General features: G+C 36.8%; 2 protein-coding genes and 1 long non-coding RNA gene across 4 annotated transcripts; all 3 read left to right on the plus strand.

Moving 5' to 3' along the window:
• The first annotated feature begins 1,522 nt into the window (after window positions 1-1,522).
• LOC128863960 (serine--tRNA ligase, cytoplasmic) lies at window positions 1,523-3,527 on the plus strand. The gene has a single exon (XM_054103400.1). It carries the CDS (start codon window positions 1,660-1,662, stop codon window positions 3,151-3,153), a length of 1,494 nt encoding a protein of 497 aa, XP_053959375.1. The 5' UTR covers window positions 1,523-1,659; the 3' UTR covers window positions 3,154-3,527.
• A 2,637-nt stretch (window positions 3,528-6,164) lies between these two features.
• On the plus strand, window positions 6,165-19,897 carry LOC128864277 (trichohyalin). 2 transcript variants are annotated; one of them, XM_054103860.1, is made up of 5 exons: window positions 6,165-6,493; window positions 12,983-14,328; window positions 15,231-15,621; window positions 18,971-19,494; window positions 19,650-19,897. In XM_054103860.1, the coding sequence occupies exons 1-5, from the start codon at window positions 6,266-6,268 to the stop codon at window positions 19,795-19,797; spliced, it is 2,637 nt and encodes an 878-aa protein (XP_053959835.1). In that variant the 5' UTR covers window positions 6,165-6,265; the 3' UTR covers window positions 19,798-19,897. The 2 variants fall into 2 exon arrangements, with proteins under 2 accessions (XP_053959835.1, XP_053959836.1); XM_054103861.1 differs by lacking the exon at window positions 6,165-6,493 and adding an exon at window positions 12,677-12,761.
• A 3,066-nt stretch (window positions 19,898-22,963) lies between these two features.
• On the plus strand, window positions 22,964-24,137 carry LOC128865075 (uncharacterized). Its single transcript, XR_008454739.1, has 3 exons — window positions 22,964-23,232; window positions 23,305-23,586; window positions 23,665-24,137. It is a non-coding gene; the product is annotated as an uncharacterized LOC128865075 (long non-coding RNA).
• The last annotated feature ends 759 nt before the right edge of the window (window positions 24,138-24,896 follow it).

Consider the following 24,896-nt stretch of genomic DNA (forward strand, 5'->3'; position numbering starts at 1 on the left):
TATGCATGTTTTTAATAAATGACATAAAACGTTTTTATAGTAAATTTCATAACTTGTAGTCATAATATAGCTATTGCGGTATAAAAGCGTTGTGACTTAGCAGCTTGTTTGCTATATATTTACGTACGCTAGTCGAGTTTTCTAATTCCTGATCATAAATGAGTGACCAGACCATTTTGGCAGCTTCGTTGCGATGAGGCAAGTCTAAATTACAGAAAAAATTCGTATAGCAAGAAGATATTTGTATAGGAACTACTTATTCTCACCAGCCATTTCATTTTCTTGTAGCCACGCCCATGTCAGTGGCGCCTTCCTTGGTGATGCGGCTTACCCATGTGGGAAGAGATGATAATTCAAAGCTAGTAATCAGCTTTAATACAGCAGTATATAAACCACTACCAGATAAAATTATTGTCAACTCTTGTGGGCCTGCATTATTAAGTGTTTGTACGCCTTTTCGATAATCAGCGAGTCGAACCAGTGCTTTGTGTGATTCTAGCAATGATACAGTCACAATAAAATATCCAAAATTTTTAAATGAATTAAATAAAAGGACAGCCGCGAGTCTGTAATTGGCATACACGAATAAATGTTACATTTGCACCAATAGCTCAGCAAACGTACATAATCTTAAATTATAATTTTAAACTAAGTGCTGAATAACTATTCACTGAATATTAAATTGAACCAGGCAGGTCATTTGTGTAATAAAAATAGATAAATTATTAATACGTAGAAGTTCTTGCAAACACACGATTGTAAGCACACAAATACAAACAATGCGTTATTTTGACGTTGTTCATATCTACGGCGAAAAATTCCGCTGGGTGTTTGACATCACCTTAATAAATCCATCTTGATTGCTGCGTTGATATATTTCTTTATTTCACCAACAAAATCAAAGAATGATATCAAAACAGATTGCCACAAGGCGTATATGTAGGAGATGGTGTTATTAGAATAGTTAATTGCTTGTTCTTCAACTCGCCTTTAATATAGATATGTCAGTAAAACGGAATGCCGGAAAGTGGTTTTTGGGTTGCGAACACAAGCTTATCTATTTGTCATTCATGCCATTATTTTATTATCTTTCCCTTGACAGTTCTAAGTATAAGAAGTGGTTGTTGCTCGAATAGATTGGCCTTGGATTGCGACTAACGAATTCGCTGTGTCGTCGAGCTACGAAAATATACAAACAAGAGAAAGAAGAATAACCTGCTTGTGAAGAGGAAGAGTAGGCGAAGCAATGGATACAACCAACACATAAGAAATTATACGCACACACATACACTTTCGAGCCATCGCGTGTTCCGCATAAAAACTGCATTTGGAGGTTTTACATTCATTTGTACTTTAACAACAGACTTGTCGCGAAAGATATAATTACTGTTTTGGGAACACGCTCCCTCCAGTACTCAATTCGCCTTGCGTCAATCTAACAAATCACTGTTAAAGTTAAACATGTAAACAAGTTTTAACGCATTTCAGTGTTAATACATTGCTAGTGTAGACGCCTAATACGTTTTTGTTTTGTCAAAGTGGTGCCAATCACCTCTTATAACGTCATTATACTACAACGACTAAAATAAATTCTCAAGTTTGGTTGGAAGCTTCTTCGCCACGTTTTGGTTCAGTGACTAATAAATTTCAATATAGAAAATGGTTTTGGATTTAGATTTGTTCCGTAGCGATAAGGGCGGAAATCCAGACGCTATTAGAGAGAATCAGAAAAAACGTTTTAAGGATTTGGCTCTTGTGGAGGCTGTCATAGAACAAGACACTTTATGGAGACAACGACGACACCGTGCAGATAACTTAAATAAAGTAAAAAATCTATGCAGCAAAGAGATTGGAGAAAAAATGAAGAAAAAGGAGCCACAAGGAGATGCAGCAGAAGAGATTCCGGAATGTATAAGTGAAAATTTAGATGAGCTCAACTCCGAAGTGTTGCGGCAGTTGACAGTAAATCAAATTAAAAAGGTTCGGCTTATCATCGATAAAGCAATGTTAGACAATGAACGGTGTCTTCAACAAGCAGAACAACTCCGCAATACTGCTCTGCGTGAGGTTGGCAATCATTTGCATGAGTCTGTGCCAGTGTCCAACGACGAGGACGAAAACCGTGTGGAGCGGACCTATGGTGATTGTCAACGTCGGGGAAAGTACTCGCATGTTGATCTTATTGTAATGATAGACGGTATGGACGCGGAAAAAGGAGCTGTGGTGTCAGGTGGGCGTGGTTATTTCTTAACTGGACCAGCAGTATTTCTTGAACAAGCCCTCATTCAACATTCACTACATATGTTGGCTAATCGTGGTTACACGCCTTTATATACGCCCTTTTTTATGCGCAAAGAAGTTATGCAGGAAGTAGCTCAACTTTCTCAGTTCGATGAAGAGCTATACAAGGTGATAGGAAAGACCAGCGAGCGTGGCGACGAGGTGGGTACCGATGAGAAATACCTCATTGCAACTTCAGAACAACCAATTGCTGCATTTCATCGTGATGAATGGCTTCCCGAAGCTTCTCTTCCAATCAAATATGCTGGTTTGTCTACTTGTTTTCGTCAAGAGGTTGGTTCCCACGGACGCGACACCCGTGGCATTTTTCGGGTCCATCAGTTTGAAAAAGTAGAACAGTTCGTACTTACTTCACCTCATGACAATAAATCATGGGAGATGATGGATGAAATGATTGATAATGCAGAAAATTTCTGTCAGTCTCTAGAGATTCCATATCGCATTGTAAATATTGTTTCAGGTGCACTTAACCATGCTGCTTCGAAGAAGTTGGATTTAGAAGCTTGGTTCGGTGGTAGCGGAGCATTCCGGGAACTTGTTTCCTGCTCAAATTGTTTAGATTATCAGGCTCGACGTTTGCTTGTTCGTTTTGGTCAAACAAAGAAAATGAACTCATCTGTCGATTATGTCCATATGTTAAACGCTACAATGTGCGCAACAACACGCGTTATTTGCGCTATTCTGGAGAATCATCAAACTGCGACTGGTGTGCGAGTACCGGAACCATTGAAAAAATACATGCCAGAAAAATATCGTGATGAAATTCCTTTTGTAAAACCAGCACCTATTGATCTAGAGGCGGCCGCAGCTACAGGCAAGAAAGTTAAAGGAAAAAAGGACCCCGCTGCTTAGTACTTCTCTTGAACCTAATTATGTATATGTTTATGCTAACAAAGGATTTTATTACTTATTCGATCAGACATTTTCTGAAAATAAGCTTGTTGCTTTAAAGAAATTAAGCTTGCTTAGGAAACATTTATGTTTCACCTTTAATTTAATATATATCAATATTAAGAATTAAATATTCATATACATTAAATAATAAAAAAAACGAATACTAAAAATTGTATCTTCACTTATCTCAAATGGTTTATTTTGATGGACCAATATGTGGTTACATAATTACGCAAAAAATTTGAAAATTAGAATAGTGAAGTGTAAAGCGCGGTAATCTGAATCCAAATAATTCTAACCTTGATTTAAAAATAAAATCAGAAAGTACATTATTTGATGTTTTTTATATGGAAATGCATTTTTTTCTGGGGCTGTTGTTGTGATTGCCGGTACTGTTTCGACAGGTTGAATCCAGAGGAGGCATGCGAATAGGTGGTTAGAGTTATGCGCCGTGCCTTTATATGCTGGGCTTGTTATATATTCGGTATGTAGCGGTCGATTCTAAATAAATAAGCGTAATTGGACGAAAGTTACGCGGGTTTCGTGAGGCAGCTGAAGCTCTTCGCCTGCAACGTCTTCGCTCTGGGGTGAATGGACCAGGTGCTTTTTTAGTAGTGTTTCACGGCGATTGGTGCAGACATGTGTGTTTCTGCATGACATACCGGTGGTAAGGTAAGCTAGAACCCATAAAGATACAACTCGACAGGGTAATAGCGCACTTATTGCATCCACCATATGAATTGTTATTTCTTAGAAGACTATCTGATATTCGCACATATTCTCTATAAAGAGACCCCACTGCTTATTTGAAAAGAAAAACATTACTTGGCACTTTTACGAAAAAGGTACAAAACAACAGTTCGTTTTTACGTTAACGCCGCGACGCACATATTTCCCAGGAAGAAAGAATAAGAAAAAAATAAACATGAAGAATGTATGTTCAACTCAATGCAAGGGTTCGAGGATGCTTCGGTGGACAATAAGTTGTCTACTTCCCGAGTCAGGAGAATACAGGGTCAGGCACTCGAAGTGTAACCAATTAAAAAGGTCATAAATTTAGTTTGGAAAATTACTTTTATTTAATTCAAAGTAAAAAATTTGTGAAAATAATACAAAATTAACAATCAATTTACTTTTGCTTAATATGAACACCTTTTGCCTTGACTATGGCCATGAGACAGTCCAAGCAAGCAGCCCGAATGTGACTTACAGGTATTTTGGCCCACTCGCAGACAATGATTTTTTTCAGTGCCGCGAAACTGATGAATCCTTTAGTTCGGGCCTTGCTCTCCAAAGTGGCTCAAAGAGAATAATTCATCGGATTCACGCCTGGAGAATTTGAGAGCCATTGTGTGGACGTTATGAAGTTCGGAACATTGTTTTTTAGCCTTTCTTGGTTCACTCGAGCTTTGTGAGGCGGTGTCAAGTCCTCTTGAAACGTCCATGGTCATTCACCGAAATGTTTGTCTGCCCTCGGTTTCAAAGCAACTCCAGGATACTTTTCCGATAATTTTCGATTTTCGCATTTACCTTAACGCCAGGCACGATGAAAGCGATTGGAGATGGACGCTCTCGTGGCCAATCACGGACTCAAATTCTCGTATGAACGGTCGGTCAAATAAACTCTATCGTGTTGTATTCATTGTATTGATATCCGAAGGACCTCGGAAAAATGTGGCCCATGGCAATTTGTCTGCTAGAACTTCAAAAATTAACTATTTAGCATTAATGAAATATTTAATGTTACCCCATAGAACATCTAAAGAAAATGTTTATTTAAAAATAAAACTTACAATACATATGAATACAAAAGACAAAAGAAAGCTGCTTAAATTATTTTCATTATAAAACCTTTTTTTAAATCCTTCTATTTTTAATGTTAATTCATAAGTAAAAAGAATTTAACCTAAGCGCGTTACTCGAATACATATAAACAAAAAATATTCTTATTTCCGTTTATTAATTTTTCATTATTAATTTCTACAGAGCTTTTCTTTTCTCATATATAGGGTTGTTCAATAGGTGCGCTTCAACTTTTTTCCGATAGGGAGGGCGAACGACGCAATATTTTTTATTTTTCGCTTGTCATTTGTAAACTTCATTAGTATACATTTCATCATGGAACGCTACACACTTGAGCAACGATTGCAAATCGTGCAAATTTTTTATGAAAATAATCGTTCTGTTGCTGCTACTTTAAGAGCATTACGGCCCATTTAACAAGCCGTCCCGTTTTGGGGTTATGTGAAGTCATTGGTCTACAGTAACAAGCCGGCGACGATTTGTGAGCTCAGAGCCAATATTGAACGCGAAATTGCTGGAATTTCGGCCGATTTATGCAAAAGAGTGGTCGAAAATTGGGTTCAACGATTGGACTTCGTAAAACGTGCACGCGGTGGTCATGCAAAAGAAATCGAATTTCATTCTTAAATGTATATGTTCAAACTCGATAATAAAAAAAAATGAGTTAAAAAAGTCAAACCGTTTGTGTTTTATTCAAAAAAGTTCAAAAGTTGAAGCGCTCTTACTGAAAAACCCTATACATACATTTCCTTGATGTTTAGTAATTTTGCTTTAATCGCTGTGTAATAAACAGTAGCTTTTCAAAGAGGTAATTTTTTGGATGGCGTGGAAGTTGCCAACCAACAACACCTTTAATATTTGCATCAAGGGTCGGCCGTAACCGTCTCGTCTAAAACGTAAGCAAGCAAGCGAACATGTTTTTATTAATAAAACTCGTTTTTCTGGTAGCACATATACAATTGTTAATACTCTTGGCCGCAGATACACCATTAAACCAAAACAACATATGAGTGGTGCGGACCCGTATGGCAATCGTTTTAATGATTTTCATTTTATAGAAAAAACTGCAAAAGTTATCTTCAATTAACTCCCCAAAATGGGCAAAACAAATAAAGAGTTTACACTTTGTATGCATTTGTTTTACAATTCAACTTTCTTTCGTAACCTTGGTGATCGACATACTTGCTTGTTTAAGTTTCACAAAACTATTTAATAAATTTTCAATCAAAAACGGAGAAAACAAATTTGTGAAATATATTTATTTCCAATGAGACCAAGAAGAAAAGAAAAATCTTCGAGCCAGAAGATTTCACGGTGGGATCGAATTCGTAAACGAAATGTTACTAAATATTCATTTTCAATTAATTCGGATATCGTGGAAAATCTTTTCGGAAAGGAGTACATCAATCAATCTCACGAATTAGCATTATGTGGCAAATGTGAACCAAACAAAATACTAGATCCTCTTCTCGTTATGGATATGCGTCATGAAATGGTAATAGCAAGTCAACTAGTTTCATCAGAGACGATGGTTCCGTTGGCTACAGTATTTTTATTTACATGAGGCATTTTCTTATTAATACTTGGGGAGATGTGTGATGATCTCTCACGTGAGATTTACTATATAATTTTAAAATAATGGCAATGTACGTGCCATGTTAATATGTTTTGTTCCAACTACTAAATACCTCAGTGTTAAACTGATAATTCCCAAATTTTTTCCCCAGTGAGATTTTAGGAGGTGACCTTCCCTAACTCTCCACTCGCTCCATCGACAGGCATAAGTGTAGAATAGCAACTCCTCATCCCGGAAAAAACGGAATAGTGCGCCTCTTTGAACTGACTTTAAAGTTACTATACAACATTTCTTGCGCAAATATGCAATAAGTGTGCTAGCGGGAGCAAAGGTGAAAATTTCGAAATCTTAAAATGCCTATAGGTATATCGTAAAGTACTATACTGATTTTAGTAAAACTGGTATCATTCCACAGGTAATTAAAAATTTATTTATTTATTTATTAGAATTAATATAATACTAAAACTAATATAAGAACGAGTACTAGCTGCCAGGGCCTACAACTCGATAGTTAGGTAGAACAGTCTGTGTTATTATTAGCAAATCATATTAAATCATAGTAGTTAAGTTACAATCTTTCAAAAAATTATTTAAAGCAGTTATATTGATGGTAGAAACAGTAGCCAGTAGGGCAGAAGGTTTGGTGGATCCGCCGTATTTTTTTTCCTGAAACTTTCTAAGGTGCGACAATCGTTTAAAAGATGGTCAGCTGATGCGTTGTTATCACAAAATGGACATTGTTGTTGGGTACCTCCTGTGAGGAGGTATTGGTGTGCGAGTTTAGTATGTCCAATTCTGAGTCGGGTGAACTGGCTTGAGGAATATCGAGGTGTATTGCTTGGGTATAGAGATGGTTTGCGCCTGTCGTTGAATTCAGTATACCGATGCCTAAACGTATACCATTCTTCCAGTTTAATCGAGTCCATATGTTTTTGACGTGATAACGTCTTATAATTCGATGTAGCCGGCTGCACGCACCAAAAAATGCGGCGTTATCTTGCTCGTGCGGCGTTACCTTGCTTGAACTGCAAGCGAGAGCGCTGAATGAACGACAAAGAGGCACAATCGGCCCCCGCATTCGGCAACGTTCGACATCTGGCTCTCTCCTACTTGAGTGAGCATAAATTCACTTACTTGTATTTGCATATGCCTTCTTTCTGTGTGCATGGTAATGAACCATTTCTCTGTTGAGAATAGGACGATGATTGATAGGAAAAGTAGGAAATGAAAGGGAGTGTTTCGAGTGTAATGTATCTTGAAAAAGTCAAATCGATGATGGTGCCTCTTAGTGTTGTTGATTTATTAAAGTCTGATGCACAATCGAAATTGAACATATCTTTCATGAATTTGATAAATGTTTCGTAATTTTTCACGTTTGTGTAAATGTAACTTAATCAATTCCATTGCGATTCCATTTACCTCCTTCTCTATATCCATACATATGGCCATTGCTTCCGCTGTGAACACCGAGCAATTTTCAGGTAACTGGCCTCCAGAAATGAGCAATCCTTGTTGATTAACTACAGCGAACGTGGTGGTGGTGCTGGTTTTTGATACGTCCGTATATAAAAAATTCCAATTGTTGTTCCGGTAGTTTCTTTCCTGTTTTGCGAAGAGTTGTTGATAGGTCAAACTACTTGTAGATTTATTAAGTGCGTGAAGAACGGTGTTGAAATTTGATTTATAGATAAACCACGATAGTTGGCAGTTTAATTTAGTGCAGCTCCTAGGTTGAGTCAAATCAATCTCTAAGCCGTACGAAACACAGCGGCAAATTGTGGACTTGAGCCTATATCTACGTTTGTGTCGGAACGCCGATATGTAATCCTTGTGCAAAATATGATTAATAGTAGAAAAGAGTTTCGGAATTAGTAGCCATGTCTCTTCGATTACGCGTTCCTTTATAGTAGGGAGACCAGCTTCTGCCAAAACGCATTTTACGGGGGATGTTGGGAACGCGTTACTACGACGAACAGCAGTATGGTATGGAGCATTTAGTAGCTTAATATTAGTATTGGCGGTCCATCCGTACACAGGTAGACCTGAGTGTATCTTAGAAAGTATCATTGCTCTAGTAATATTGACTAAGGTGTTTGTATGGATTAAAGATTGTTTGGATGACAAATAATTGAGTATATTGAGTCTGGCAGCTAGATTGTTTCTTAAAACTAAACAATGTTGTTTAAATGTAAATCTTTTATCAAATGTTATGCTTACAATTTTTAAGAAATTTACATTTTCAATATTTAAGTTATTAATTGTCGAAGTAGGATATAAACAGTTACCTTTTTTACAAATATGCAATATTTTACATTTTCCATTTGATAGGTTTGCTCCGGAAAGCTCACCCCGGAGCATTTTTTTCGAAAACGCATATTAAAATGTACTTTGTGGCGCTCATACGCCAAAAACTATTGATTTCACAAAAAAATCGTAATAACATAAAATGTAGGAAATTGTCTCTAGTTTAATTTTGTTTTTAGGCACCATTTTTTCAATATGGCGGCACTAGCGTCGCAGATATGAATGAGGTGGCAAAGTTGAAATTCGAAAAGAGCATGCCAAAATCTATAAAAATTACCTAGTTTGAAAACTCCCGGAAAACTTTCCAGGTAACTCGCTTTTTTTTTTACCAAACGACTGGACTACTAGAAAGAAGCTCTGAGTGCAAATTCTCAGTTCTCTTCAAAAGTTTATCATTGTCCTCACGAATATCACTGATTACTTTATGCACACCAGCATTCTCAGATCGAAGAGAAACCAATATGCTGTATAGTGATTCTAATGTTACTTCTCGCTTATTGGTGGTTTCTCTGTCACTATCACTTTGATTAAGCGAACCAATAGAATTTATATTTGATGAGTTCGATGAATTGGATTGAACATTTGAGTTAGTTCCGTTAGTTGATATGGCGTTCATGGGAGGGGGAGGGGGTGAACGGATTGATTTACGCCGAGCAGCAGCACAGGCAATACAAAAGAGACTCCTATCCGAAATCATAAGAAACTCCAAATCAGTCGGTAGGATACCAACACATTGCGTATGAAAAAGTTCATTGCCCTTCGCGCACTGCACTTTCGGCTGAGCCCTTTCAACCTTTTGGTCACACGAACAAGGCATTATTATGCCTATATAGTTTGTAACTAATTAAGTTAAGTTATATTTTTTATTTTTTTATTTTTTGTCACTTGTGTCAGGTAATGCTAATTTTTTAACATTGAGAAAAAAAGAGAAATAATAATATCGAACTAAAAAATCAAAGAACGACACTAGCATATTAAAACACGTCTGTTCAGCGCAACACCTTTTAACCTTTATGTCTGTAATTATGTTTTTAAATGTGTTGTTTACTTTAGTTAAATTCTTTTCTTTTGTAAAAATTACTGCGTCATCTGCATAAACAGATAGACCTATGTTTCTGTGTTTTAAAATAATTTTATTAAATTGTTCAAATGCGATGACAAATAGTACAACTGATAAAGGGGACCCTTAAGGGATCCCATTGTTGAGTGGGTGACAATTGGAGAGGTTGCCATTTATTCTGACCTGAAACTTTTGCGCAGTCATAAAGTTTTGCACGAGATTAAAAACCCTAGGACCGACTCTCCATGCCTCAAATTGAGATAACACCACATGAATTCCCACGCGATCAAATGCCCTATCGAATTCCGTCGCTAGTACAGAGACGTGACTTTTGGTTGAAAGTGCTTTAGACGCGTAATGTTGGAGATGAAGCAGTGCGTCGGTTGTGCTATGTTTGTTCTTAAAAGCTACTTGATTATGGCTAATTAGTTTGCATTTCGTTATGTACCACATAAGCCGTTTGACCAACATTTTGCCCAAAGTCTTACTGATGCAAAAAATTAAAGATATCGATCGGTAACTATTGATATCAAATAGAGCTTTATTATACCTATACTAAGGTAGAACAACGGCTAACCTCCACACGTGGGGGTAAACTCCGTTTAGCAAGATATTGTTATATAGATACAATTATCTATTTTTTGCAAATATCGGGAGATACTTCAACATGGAGTACGAAACAACACCGAATACGAAATTCGATCAGCACTACTGGTTTTGCCTATCGCATGAGTTAATGCAAACTCTAGTTCAATTAATGTAAACTCAGTTTCCAAGTGCCTTGCTTCTCGGGATTAATGACTTCTTTGTCTATGTATGTATACTTGAAATAATCTCGTCCGTTTTTGAGCAATACTCAGTTGAAAAATTGTTGTCTGATGAATTTGTAGACCAGGTGTTGGCAAAAGTTTCAGCTATAATATTTGGGGATGTTAGAAAGGAATCATTGTGTTTTATGGCTTTAATAGGGGTATGCGGGGTGCCGGTTAAAGTTTTTATATCAGTCCATATCTTGCTAGGTGTGTAGGCGGGTGTGATTTTCGACGTAAATTCTTCTAGGCTTTTTCTTTTGGCTTCTTTTACGGATTTTTTTTAAATTGCGTTAGCTCTTTTATATTCTATCAAATTCGCGATGGTCATACAGAGTTTGTAGCTGTGTCAAAGTCGTTGTTTCTTTTGACTTAATCTATTTAATTCGCTGTTCCACCAGAACAAAAAACAGAATAAAAAAAAAAATTTTTTTTAAATTTTAGTTTAAATATAAATATTATTTTTTTTATAAAAAGTAAGAAAAAATATCATGTCCATTTTTTTACTTTTTGCGGGTGAGGAGTCGCTATTCCGCTTTTGTTCCTTAAGGCCAGTGCTAACTCCATAGCCGTGAAATTTCGCCAGCAACATGCCATCAATGTTCTCCGCAACATTGAATGTCAAATGAGAAGAAACGTCAGAATAAAGATTTAAGAAATGTAGACAAACAAATATATATATTGAAAAAATATAAAGAAGATTTACTCACTCTCTTTACGAAGACGTTCCGCTTTAAAATGTCTTGTCTTCGGAGTATTCAAACTCAGGCACTCTACTCGCAAACGAACTGTCAGTTTTCGCTCAACTTACAATGACCTGTGCACTTTAAATAGGTCTGAAAAAATCTTGTTGGCATGTCGCGCGGTGTTTTCACGGCGTAAACTGAGTACTTCTTTGCCGTGAGATACATACATATGTATGTAGGGGAGGGGGCCCAGTTGTGACGCAGGCCCAGTTGTGACGCAGCTAAATATTTTTGACATGCGGTATGAAAATGACAGTTTGAGCCCTGCCATCATGTTCGTTTGACGTTCAGCAGTTTTTGTGCAGACACCAACGTTAGTAGTCGCATTGTGTATACACGCACCAAACATCGTGTTGAAAATCGTGCGAAAAAGTTATTTTGATTTTTTTCAAAGTACCAAAATTTTGTGAAATTAACAGTGAAAAGGCGAGTGTAATGCATCAAAATATTGTATTTGCCGTATATTTTGTGATTCTATATGGATTTATGTGATTATGTGGTGTCTATAAAAAACTTGCTTGTCATACACAAAATAGCATCGTGACCCGGTTGTGACTCAGCGGGTGGCCCAGTTATGACGCACCTTTTTTTTGCACTACGATCATATAGAACTGCCGAATTCCTACATTTTTGTTGTTGTTTAAAAAAAACCAACTGCCAACTCGATCAATTGCAACGTATGCAAGCGTCCAGTTCATTTGAAGTGCGCCAACATGCAGGCAAGTTATTTCACTTGCAAACACTGCGAAAGTGACGTGGACGACGACTAGGAATATTTAGATGACGATGATGAATAAAAATCGTTGTCTTTTATGGCCATTGAAGGACATTTTCTTTTGTATTTTTCATTATTTTTGCCATTGAAAGCCTTCAAAATAAATAAATCATTAAATCACAACAATTGGTGTGACATTCCTTTCATATTTTCTCATTTCCAGTAAATTTCTTGAGGTGCGTCACAACTGGGCCACTTTTTTTTTGTCCTAAAAAAAGTTATCCTGAAAAAATTTGTTCCAAAATTTTTTGAGTAACTCAAATAAACATACTTTCTTTGGAGAAAAGTTGCGTTTGGTTAATAGTTAAATGTTAAACTTCTTCATTTTTCAATTTGCGGAACTGAGGAAAAAATTTTGATTTTTTTCAAAACCCGCGTCACAACTGGGCCCCCTCCCCTACATATGGAATTCCATACATATTTCACGACAATATGATTGGTATGGATTTCGACAGCCATTTCACGCCAAACGCGACTTTGTACTATGCCTTGGGTGGGTGACAATATTAAAAAAAATTGATTCGTTGAGATTTTTTTTGACCATCCACCTCCCGCTCCCGTTTTGACCTCTTATAATTCATAGACGTATGTCGCGCTGGTCATACCAACGTATACACACATATGCTAATCAGGATGTCAACCGTGAAATGTAGATGTATTTGTCTTGTATTTTTGCAATTCTAACTCATTCCCATTATTGAATTTTATTTACAGTTTCGAAAAATACCACGAAAATTGCCAACAATAACAGTGAGCGGTCGGCGCACCCTGGACGCATGCATCTCCCATAACCAGGTTGTAGAATCTCGTTACATCACGAATGAATTGAAAAAATTGCGGCAGCAACTACAAAAAAATTACAAGAAAAATATGATAAATGGGAAACTTAGAGAAAATACTAAAAAAGATATATATAATTTGGACAACGAAAACCTCATGCAGAGTTTGGAAAGAACCGGCAAGCATATTGCAAATTTTTATGCAGCGCCATTGGAGGCATTGCAAGTAGTTAACCAGTTATGTGAAACCGAAATAAGCGAAAGTTCCATAACTGAAAAAGTGGCCAATGAAGAAGAAAATAATGAAAGCCTTCATGCAATTATTACTGGTAAAAGCAGCAAGAAGGAAATCTATACAAAAAAAGCATGTGCTGCAGGGAAATGTCTACAAATAATAGATGCAGTGGATGATAATATTATTCAATATTCTAGGGAAACTGTTTTACACAAAGGAATTGAGCTGCAAACCGAAGAAACTGAATTCAAAAGTGGCATTGTAAATGGGTCTACCTTTGTCTCTGAAAACAATTTAGGGATTGAAGGCCAGCTTATTCGTAAAGACTCTTGTGAATGCCGTACTGTTATCGCTACAAATGATGTAATTCATAACAGTTCTTTTTGTCAAGCGCGATGCGTACGCTTCGATGAATCGGTGGAAGTAAGGAATTTTAATCAGGAGAACTCTATACGCTCCAATACCAGTGATGGAATTGATTCAGTTGTATCGGATATAGATGAAGAGACACTTTTCGAACTGCCAATGGGAGCTGAAGAAAAACTGTCTAAGGAAACGGGATCGCATACATTGTCCAAGAACACATCAACAACAAGTGAATTTAATATACATATAAACGGCACACAGACGCCACAAATTAACGGAAACTCATTAGAGCCACTCATTATTAAAGGATTAACTAACCCAAAACAATTAGATTCTGAACAAACAACCTCTGAAGATATGGAAGAAGAAAGCAATTCCAACTATGAACAAAACTTGATTATTGAACAACTCTTCCAGTCCCGTGCAAACACTAACCACACCTTGCTACGAAAATATTTCCTAAAGTGGATTCATTTCATCACCATTGAGAAAATTGAAAGAGAAGATGTTTCTAGTAAGGGTGAGCGTATACATAAAATTAATTTGTTTTTAGATAAAATACGCAAGGAGAAATTGCGTCTGACCCGTAAAGCACGTCAATGTACTGTTGGGCGAGGAAGCGGCGAAACTCAAATGAAGCCAGCGGGTTCGACACAAGTAACCAAAAAATATCAGAACAAGTGAGTTGCCATCCTTACATTATACGTAGGCCACTTTTATATGGGTAACCCCTTAAATAATAAAAAAAATCTCTAAACCGGTCTATATTTCACCTTTGATGTCTTGAAAACTACGGCATACATGAAAAAAACGAACATTTGCTTGTTAATCTTCCTTTTTTTTCTTTTGTTTTAAATGCATATGTATATATACGAAAAAAATAAAGAAAAAATCTTCTTTAGCCTTCTTATTCCACTTTCGTTGTCCACTTTGTTTGCTAGTGGAAACTAGAAGCATAATTAAAGAGCATAACTCCATGCTCATCAAGCAGTTCCTACGGGGGTGTTACCATAAAAACCTTATACTTAATATATATATATATATATATATAATAATATATAATTGGCGCTTACGCCCTTTTGGGTGTTTGGCCGAGCTCTTCCTCCTATTTGTGGTGTGCGTTTTGATGTTGTTCCACAAATGGAGGGACCTATAGTTTCAAGCCGACTCCGAACGGCAGATATTTTTTATGAGGAACTTTTTCATGGCATAAATACACTCGGAGGTTTGCCATTGCCTGTCGAGGGGCGACCGCTATTAGAAAAAACTTTTTCTTCATTTTGGTGTTTCACGGATATTCGAACCTACATTCTCTCTGTGAAATCCGAATGGTAGTCACGCACCAACCCATTCGGCTATTATGCCTTATATAAAATTTTAGAAAATGTTCCTCGTAAGGTACTGAAATTTAACATTTTAAAAAATTATTGTTACAAAAAAGTAAATAATTGCAATATGCGTATAGCAAATAAAACAATTGTACCTGGATTTTATAAGTAAATCAATTCATCAAAGCTATAAATATGACACTCAAACGACTATGACAATTTATATGAATATATGTATGTGACTTGTCTTACAGAATTAAGATCCAACAAGACATAATAGATCTACAGCGACTCAAACTTGAACGTCAGGAACGTATAATTATCGAATTAAAGTTGAACAAATTGTCCGATGCAGCAAAAGAGGACCGTCAAGATTTAAAAAATGTACTAAACTCTTTCATACAGCATGGAGATCATAAATTCAAAGCAAAGGCGAAATGTGTGCAGCTAATTGGTAATCTTCGAGACGAGAAAGACGAAAACATGACGAATTTGCAAGGAAAAGCTATGAATATTCCTAAATTTTTAATGGAAATGCAGGAACGTGCTTTGGAAAGAAACATTCGGCATGAAAAAGCGCGCCAACGGCGTTTACAACAGGAAGCTGAAAAGGAAGCACAAAAAATGGCAGCCGAGGAAGCAAAGGTGCATTCATTTTTTTAAGATATTCCACCTCTTTTTAAATAATTAAGATGAAGTAACAAATTCATATTTTTGTCTAACAGTAGAATTATAAAAAAGTTAAAGTTCATGGGCTGAGTTTGAACTACTGAAATATATCTATATACTATACACATCCAGTATGTAGCTTGGACGTTACACTATCAAGAACTTCCTGCCAGCATCAAAGTGCCAATTGATACTGTATCAGTAACAATTTAAATATGTACAATAGATATTAGAGTAACTAACCACTATCCAGTAACTAACCCAAGGTAATGCAAGGCGAGGACAACTAAACTGCTGTAGAACACAAAGGTGGCGCCTTCTGAAAACCGCTACCTTTTTCATGGTATGAGGAAAGAAAGTATGAGTGTAATTTTTTGTGTTTGGTAGCTTACGCATGCTTTCCTTTAAAAGAGAGAAAATGCCAAACGCAAGAAACTATACTCACACACATATACTTTCACGGCTTCATCCACATAAAAACGTAAAAAAACTACATTTGGAGGCTCTATATTCATTTGTGCTTTCACAATTTATCACGCGGCACCTTGCTTTCATGAGTTTGTTTAATTTAAAAGTCACAAATCTTTGTTTATTTTCTGTACTGACGTTACTAGCCTTTGTAGGGCGCAATCTTGTATTCCATCATTATTGAGTTGTGCCCCTGAAAGCTGTCTATTTTATTGATCTCCAGTAATATGCAAACGGCCTCATTCAATCATATTTGCACATTTAAATCTAAAGTGCCATGAAAATGTTCCGTTATATTATATAAATAAACAGATTAGTTGATACGCACGCGTAATATGGAAATACACATATGTACATATATTTAGTACTTACTTCAATAATGAATATCTTCACTTAAAGTGAGCAGGAGACGACATTTAAAAAGCCTTATATAAAATATTTGATGTCGTTTCCTCGATTGTATTGCATCGTTTTTATGATTTCTTCTTGACAGTCAACATAATTTAATTTGTTAATACATTTTATTTTTCATCATTTCTTTAGTTTTCCTACAAAAACTAAAGTTAAATAAAATGTGCTGTCAAGAAAGTCAGAATATTCAAAACGAGGATCTCAAAAGCTTTATACTCTCGACCTCATTCTCGAGTAAAGAGCATTAAACAGGCGTGATGATATTTGTTCTAGGTTGTTCCAAAATGTGTGAACGAAATCGAAATTATATAAATGTGGCGAAACTTTTACTTTAAATATATAAAATTAAACATAATACTTATATTAACGATAATTAACAGATTTTTTTTTAGATCTTCTTTATTTGTAGTTGGCCATTGTGAGGTTTCGTCATAAATGTCTGTAAATTCTGCTATAATTCTATATAGTCTATATTGTTTTACTTTAACATTATCTGCAAAAATAATTATTAATAGGTATTTTTTCAATATAAGCTCAATCAGCTTGACTAGGCGAGTTATTGAAAGTACCTTTTACACCAGAAAGAAGGAACATTTCGTTAGAAATGTTGTTATTAATATAATTTTTTGGGAAAACACTCAAAACTCAAAACACATTAACCCATACGTGATATTTGACTTTTAGATTTTTAATACATCTTTTCCGTAGCTTCTACCTTTAAAGATTTAGTTTTAAAACCCATTTTTTAAAAGCAATGATGCCTTCTATATTTGCTTTTTAAACTTTAAGTTTCCCGAGGTTACTGGGCCGCACTACCTGCCCTAAGTTCTGTTACAAGTCCGTTACAGATATGAAACTATAATACTTTTTTAATGAAGTAGTTTTGTTTAATCATGACAATATTAAAAAAAAAATTAATTTTCATTCGAAATGGTCACAATTTTCTATACACATGCCTTCAAACGATTAGGTCATTCACCAATTGCAACACGCACGGTTTCCATAGATATTGACGTCGCTGCTCGAACCAAAGATTGAGTCTCCACATTTTTGTGAGGTCTGTAGTCCAATGGATTCAGATATAGACTTCCAGACGGCCAATATTCTGCAGCTATGAACCCAGGAATATTGTTTTTTAGCCACTGCTGGCCTATTTTTGCCTTATGGGCTGGAGCGGAATCTTGCTGGGAGATCCAACGCTCTTAATTGAAGAGAGTACTGCTCAACTACTTTACCACACCTTCTAAGGCATCCTCCTGGTAAACTTTTGCTCCGATCTTAACCCCATTTTCGCAGAAATGAAATGAAGGGATGTAACGCGTTTACGAGATACTCCCCATCAAACCAATACAAAGCCTGGACAGTGGCCACACTGAACCTTTGGAATAAAATTTTTTACGTCCTTTTACGTCCGGTAGATACGTTCCGCAAGAAACAGCATAAAAAAAAACAGCATAAGAAAAGCTACCGGTTCTATAGTAAAACTGTAGATACGTTTCAAAAGTGCTAAGAGCCGCATAAATCTAAAAATAATGTATTGTAATAAAATCGCATAAAAAAAGGGTACTGGTCCCATATTATAACTATAGATAGATACGTTCCATAGACCGCATGAATCTGAAATAATTAAATAAAATCGCATAATCAAAATTTAATTTTTGAAAATTATATCTTTATTTAAGAAACGTCAGAATCGAAAAATAAATTTACATCGTCAGAAATAGAATCAGACAATACCCGCATGTTGCGCATTCGTTTAGGATTTGGCGTAAAATCACTTTCGTCACTTGAGGAAATGTACACGTCTGATCTGCATTGTGATACAGGCGGTTCCATACTTGTAGGATTAGCATATTTGATATAATCTGTGATGAGTTTTTGCTTAGCTGGTTTAGAATCTTGTTTATATGTACAATTCCCGATAGGTCGACATGCATTTTTTATTTAAAAAAAAACCGCACTATTTCAAAACCGCATAAAAACAGAGTCTATTATATAAGACATTTTAAATGTGTACAACCGAGGGACCATGCGAAATACCCATATAAGGAGGCTTCGTTATAGCAGTTGATTTGTTGTTGGAATATCAAAGTGCCCTGGTTCATTGTTTGAAGATTTCAAAAACAAAATACAAAAATGCATGTGCATGTTGTTGTCGCTCTAGCGAAACCACATTCTATGAATTCGTCTTGGCTAGTATATTGTGACGTACATAAATATACAGAACGAAAAATTTGTATGCTTCGTCCGGCGCAATCCTTCTATTCCATCATGTTTGGCGAAATCCTTGCATTGTTATTAGAATTGCAGTTAGGAGTTCCAAGTAATGTATGTGTATGTTATTTAAAAACCCCTGTACCATGGTTCCCTTTTTTTCTTTCAAAGCTATTAACATTCACTCACTTCTTAAATACAAATATATGTATTTCCACGATTATTTTTTTAGCGTTTAGAAGATGAAGAGGCTAAGCGATTGCGTATCGAAGTTTTGAAAGAAAAACGGCGACAAGAGAAAATGGCTAAAGTACTTAAAGAACGAGAATATCAACGAACACAGGAGGCCAAACGTAAAGCCGATGAATTTTACCGACGCTTGCTTCTTCGTCGTATTGGAATGGAGGGATTTAAAAGATTGATACGACGTAAATATGAAAATAAGAGAAAATGTGAGCAGTTAAGACGAAATATTTTCAAACGCACATATTTTTTGAGTTGGCGGGACTACTATCTAAAATTGCGTAACGAAAAGTTAACGTTGGCCGATGAATTATATGATAAATTTTTAAAGCGAAAGATATTGCGAGTATGGCAATTACATGCTGAAGAAGAACGCTGCAAATTGAATACTGCTCTTGATTGGTGCGATTTTAAGCGAACTGAAATGGCATTCAAATGTTGGGCTCAATACAGTATGCGCATGTGGGCGATTGACGCTGCTAAAATGAATCAGGCGAAATCACATCATGAATGGTAATAAATATAATACAAGTAGGTTTGCTAATAATTTATTAAAACCACATATCCATGCCTATATCTATAAATGCTGATTACATTTTCCAATGATATTTTATAGCTGATAAACTAACGGTTCATTGAATTATTAAAGTTCATTTGTTGCTTTTCAGGCATTTAAAATGGAAAGTGCTCGATTGTTGGCAACGATTACCTCAAATATTGCAGTTAGAAAGAGAAACAGAGGAAAGACGGCAGCGATGGCGTATGAAAATATGGGAACTTTTGCCAGACTACACACCCAACAGAGATTACCCCTGATAAGAGCGAAATGCAGCTATTGCTACATTACCCCATTATATATTAATTAACTTATACTGTAGTTCAACTTTATTTAATATAATCTATTAATTGCGACAAATCAACAGAGTTAAGAAACCTCTTTCAATTTACAACTACACTTCTTCAGTTTTAGTTCAGAAAATGGCAATTCAAATTTTGAAGGTTGCACTTCAAGTTCAAAATTTCCATTTCAAATTCAGAATTTTCATTTTAAATTCAAAGATTGAAGCTCAAATTGAGAATTTCCATTCCAGAATCCACCCAATCTTGAGTCCTTCCCTTTTTCAGTTCTAGTTCTGAAAGTTACTTAGGCTTAAACAGTGGGACCACTCTCTCTGTTTTCCAGGCATGTCAGGCATGATGACAGTGACCAAGTGACCAAGAAGTGAGCGATGCTGCTCTGGTGAGCTTCTAAGAGCCGTGGAGTAGCAGTTCATCAAGCCCTGCAGGTGCGGTATAGTTACCGACCGACATGGACTAACTTATCTAACGCTAGGCCCAGGATACGTGCATTGTGCGGGGTACTTTCACATGCCGGACATATATTGTGTATGTCGGGGTCGATTCTGGATAAGTAGGAGTTCAACTGAATCTAAAAAGAACAAAATGTCTGCTTGGATTCAACAAACCAGTAGCACCCTAGCCAGTATAATGGGTGTACCTCTCAATTACTTCTGCAGGAGTTGTGAAGATGAGGAAGAAATTGAGTCGGGGCCACACCTCCTCCGTGAATGTCCTGCACTTCACAGAAGCCGTGCTAAATATCTTGGCGATTATTTCTTTGAAGGTCTGGGAAATTTGCAAAATGTGTGTAGCACTGGAGGAGCTAGTTACCTTTTTAAAAAGATCTAAGTGGCTTAAGCAACTTAGTTAGGAGATGGAAATCAAATACAGGTATCGCAAAGTGCCTGGCTAACATAACCTAACCTCCTCCAATATACAGAATGTAATTAGCCAAAATTACGCGGGTCTCACGAGGCAGCTCCAACTCTTCGTCTGCAATAGGTAGTGGTTGTACTCCGATGACGACATTCGAGGGTCGGAAATTTAGGAAGATGGTAAGAGACTCCCAATGGATGTCTCTTAATGTCTGTCTATACACTGCCCGATCCAATAATTGTAGTCATGTTTAGTCCTGGAACTCGTCAGGAAGTATAGTCGAAGAGATGCCCCTTAACTCGCCTGGGAAGTGGCTTAGGCTCTAGCAAATATCTGCAGGGGAAATTCCTACGGTAACATCTGAGCAAAAATTGCTTGCTGTGCTCCTTGAGCGGGAACATGGAAGCCTCGTTGTGAAGGTGCTGCTGGGGGGCATCAGAAGGCATCACGTGGCTGTCTGGTCTGAAGCTTTATCCACTGCGAATCATTAGTGCCAGGCGGCTAGACGGGCGCAGCGTAATTTAGAATCGACTGGCCAATTGCTTAAATGTCGCCAGCAACATGTCTCTGTCTTTGCCCCAAGTGCTATCGATTTGAGGACTACAGGTTTGGACCTTGGTGGCACCTTGTATGCGCCGAGAAGTAAAGAAAATTGTCGAAGGTAACACAAAATATGTTGGAGTTGTTGGTGTGCCATCGACTTATACTGTATCATCCCCTTTAACTGCAGTTTGACTTCCTTCGACCAGGTAGTAAAGAAGTACGCCGTGAATTTAGTGGGGAAAAGAAGGAAATTCCTCGCAGTGCAAAATCGAGAGAGATAGGCAGGCTCGTAGCTACATTTGTACGGGCGTGGACGGGTCTTGCCGATGTTTGAAAAAATGTTGGCATATTAAATAGTTGAAGTTTTCAGTGCTAGAGATGTGATTGGATAGCATTGGAGAATCGGCACACCTGTGTTTGTTGATACTACTTTGAATTCGAGTTATTTCTATCGATATGGAAATTTGGTATTACAATTTTGACAAATGTTCCCAAACTGCATAAGCATGCACCAAACATTCATTAAATTCTTCGGAATGGGAATTTCGCCTGCCCACCAGTGAACGCGCCTTCTCAACGTTACAGATGATCAGTCATGACTGAAGATAGTCTGTGTCTTGTTTTCGTCAATTAATTCACCCGAGAACAAGTTTTCCAAATTTTTTATTTCAAATCAATATATGTATAAAAATTAGTTTAATTAAGTTATCAAAAAAATGGTTTAATTAATTGAATTATTAGTGCGCTTAAAAGTGATAATAATCCGGTGAGAGATCGGAACTGGATTTTGGATGGGTACCAGCTGGATTTTCCATTTCTTCGCTCGATTCTAGAATAGACACCGGCCAGTCCCTAGTTCTACGATTAATGCCTACTTTAGAGAGGTATTGTTAGGGAATTCCAAGCAGGCACTGACTAGGAAAACCCAGTACAAAAAGGTGACAAAAATGTATTACGCATCTTGACAACATATGCAATAACCTATTTATTTACCTTCTCTGCATTGAGCATTTCTGTAATTTCTGTGCATTTCATTATAAATATCGATTAAGGTCCTAATCACAATTTCTACTTTGTTCTCAGTCAGTTATTACTTTCCCGTCTAGTGTTTTTCTTTATCTTGACGGTTGAGTAAGCAGTTGCTATATATTCTAAACTGTTTCTGAAATTGCATCTGCGAATTGCGAGAAAATTAAATAGATAATAAATCTTACTAGGCCGCAGCTAGGCAATTCAAATCAGGAAATGTTTATCCAGTGCCAGTAACACTCAAACGACATGGGGTTTGTCTTACGTAGAACTGGTATGCACCCATTACCATGTGCGTCAAGTTAGCAGTACCTCTTTTAAAAATCAAAATCAAATATAGCTATTTAATTTCCGTTTTTTACCGTTTTTTTAACGTGGAATCGAAAAAATACAGCTCTAAAAAAAATGTCAATAACTCTCGTTTTATATCGTTTTTCACCGTGGATTCACTACCAGGGATTATTTAAAAAAAATGGCGATACATTTTTTGAATCAACGTTGAAAAACGATAAAAAAACGGGTATTATTGGCATACTTTTTTTAATTATTACCCACCCTCTCAAAAGTTACTAGGGTGGTAGTGCTGTAAAAAAAACTGTAGAAAACGAAAATTGAATTTTGATTTTGATTTTTAAAAGTGGTACGGCTAACTTGACGCCCATCTTATGAGGGCTATCGTAATTGTTATAGAGAGAACCAACGCAGTATCTACTGTAGCAATTTTGTCAGTAAAAATTTTATCTAGATTCACACCAGCTTACTTAAGTTAAGCCTTGCCACGCAAAAACCTGCCCGGTATTTACGAAGAACATCCTACTTTGGTCAAATATTTCAAGACCCTATTTAGGAAATTCAACTCAGAAAGTATCTATCTAGTGCCAGTGAAACGCAATCGAGATAAAGTTTGCCTGACTTGAAACTGGCTGTAGATTGGATTAGCACAAAAAAGATATTCAGCTTTTGGTAAGTGAGTAAAAAATAGCAGGTAAAGTTCATGATATTTTATTTTATCTGTTTTGTTTCAACATAACACAGTACATCGTGCAAACTGCTGGGGATTCCACATCCAGCGAACTAAAACAACTGAGCATCCAAGCTACATAACTGAGACCAGATTACCTTCATACTCTGCGAATTGCGCAACTGGTGGGAACCTACAAGAGTCAAATAAGAAGCTGAAAGGAGTTTACAATGAATGCCTTGATCTTATAATAAACGAAATCAAGCGACGCTTCTCAGAGAATCAAGAGCTAGTTACTGCGATTACCAATATTAGCGAATTCAAAACGGATGATTTGAATAGCTTTAGAGAACTAGGTAATTCGAAACATTTACCATTAACACAAAATTTGTCCCTTCCATTTTACTAGCACTTATAAATTTACATGTTTCCAGGTTTGAAAGTTCCTAGCGAAGAAGAATTAACAGTCGAGAAAAACTTGTTCAAGAATCGAAAGGAACAGGCTGACGATGGAATTAAGTTGGAGGTACTTTTCAGATTTCGTGAAGCTTTCAGTGATACGTTCGAGCTGATGGCAGCTGTTGAGACATTTGGGTGCAATACAGCAACTTACGAATCAACGTTTTCGGCATTGACCGCAATTAATAGGCCGCAACGCTAATCCATGACCCATGCCCGCATGTCTGATCTCGTCTACTTAGCTTTTGAAAGACATCGTACACTTGCAATTGATATCGATATGATTCTCCGAAAATTTAATAATAACAAAAATCGTAAACTGCCATTGTACTAAGTATCTATTCTTAACAATATTTTTTGTATGTTTTGTTTTAAGCATTAATTGAAAATTGAATATTATCATAAAAAAATGTAGTCCACAAATAAATTTAACCAATTATTCATTTAATTATTTGTTTTTGCAAACTTTTAATTCTGCCCGTCCTTCGATAGTGTCTGTCCGTACAGTTGGTTAGGTCTGGCTACGGGCCTGGAGGCAGGCGATATAGACGTTCGTTGTTGGGGTGAGAGGAGGCGTAATTTGCTCAGGTGAGCTCATAGGAACTGCAGAAGCTTCGTTTGTAGTTCTAGGTTGTTGTGCCAGCGCATTACGAGAAGTAGAACCCGTGGAGACTAAGAATGTCTGATGATGGGAGCAGCATGCGGTCACAAACGTTGCACTGATTACATCTAACCGAAGTGGAGTTTGGATGGAACCGTCTTTGGCAAACGCAGCAGAAAATAACTTAATTTCTAGGATTAGGCTCAATGCCAGTCTTAAGGGGAAGTATTGAGAGCAATCTTACTACATGGAGCTGCTCCTGTGACCACAAACGATGGGTGAAATTCAGCCCACTAAGCAGGGCTAGTTTACTGGGGCGGCAGGCCTTGGTCGAAAAAAATCCAAATCATTCCAGTACGTAGAACCAGCTGCAATGAAAACGTGAAGATTCCGTTTAGTGTACTTGATGGAGGCACCGGCGCATTGTTAGGAAGTAAAAGCCGTAGAGACTAGGTGTGCCTGATAGCGAAATCGTATTCACTGCTCCCTGTGGGTTTTAAAGCCTGAGCAGATTTTAAGATGGTACCACAGGTCTTGCATTGATTACGTCTACTCGAAGTTGAGTTCGAGTGAAGCCGTCTTTGGCAAGCGCAGTAGAAATAAACT

The sequence above is a fragment of the Anastrepha ludens genome, chromosome 5 (assembly GCF_028408465.1).
Source record: "Anastrepha ludens isolate Willacy chromosome 5, idAnaLude1.1, whole genome shotgun sequence".
Lineage (NCBI taxonomy): Eukaryota > Metazoa > Arthropoda > Insecta > Diptera > Tephritidae > Anastrepha > Anastrepha ludens.

Excerpts from the sequence above, each read along its gene's own strand:
- LOC128863960 (XM_054103400.1), top strand. The coding sequence starts at position 1,660 with ATGGTTTTGGATTTAGATTTGTTCCGTAGCGATAAGGGCGGAAATCCA.
- LOC128864277 (XM_054103860.1), top strand. The coding sequence starts at position 6,266 with ATGAGACCAAGAAGAAAAGAAAAATCTTCGAGCCAGAAGATTTCACGG. Across the intron at positions 6,494-12,982 it reads TGGATATGCGTCATGAAATG|TTTCGAAAAATACCACGAAA; the intron begins GTAATAGCAAGT and ends TTTTATTTACAG. Across the intron at positions 14,329-15,230 it reads ACCAAAAAATATCAGAACAA|AATTAAGATCCAACAAGACA; the intron begins GTGAGTTGCCAT and ends CTTGTCTTACAG.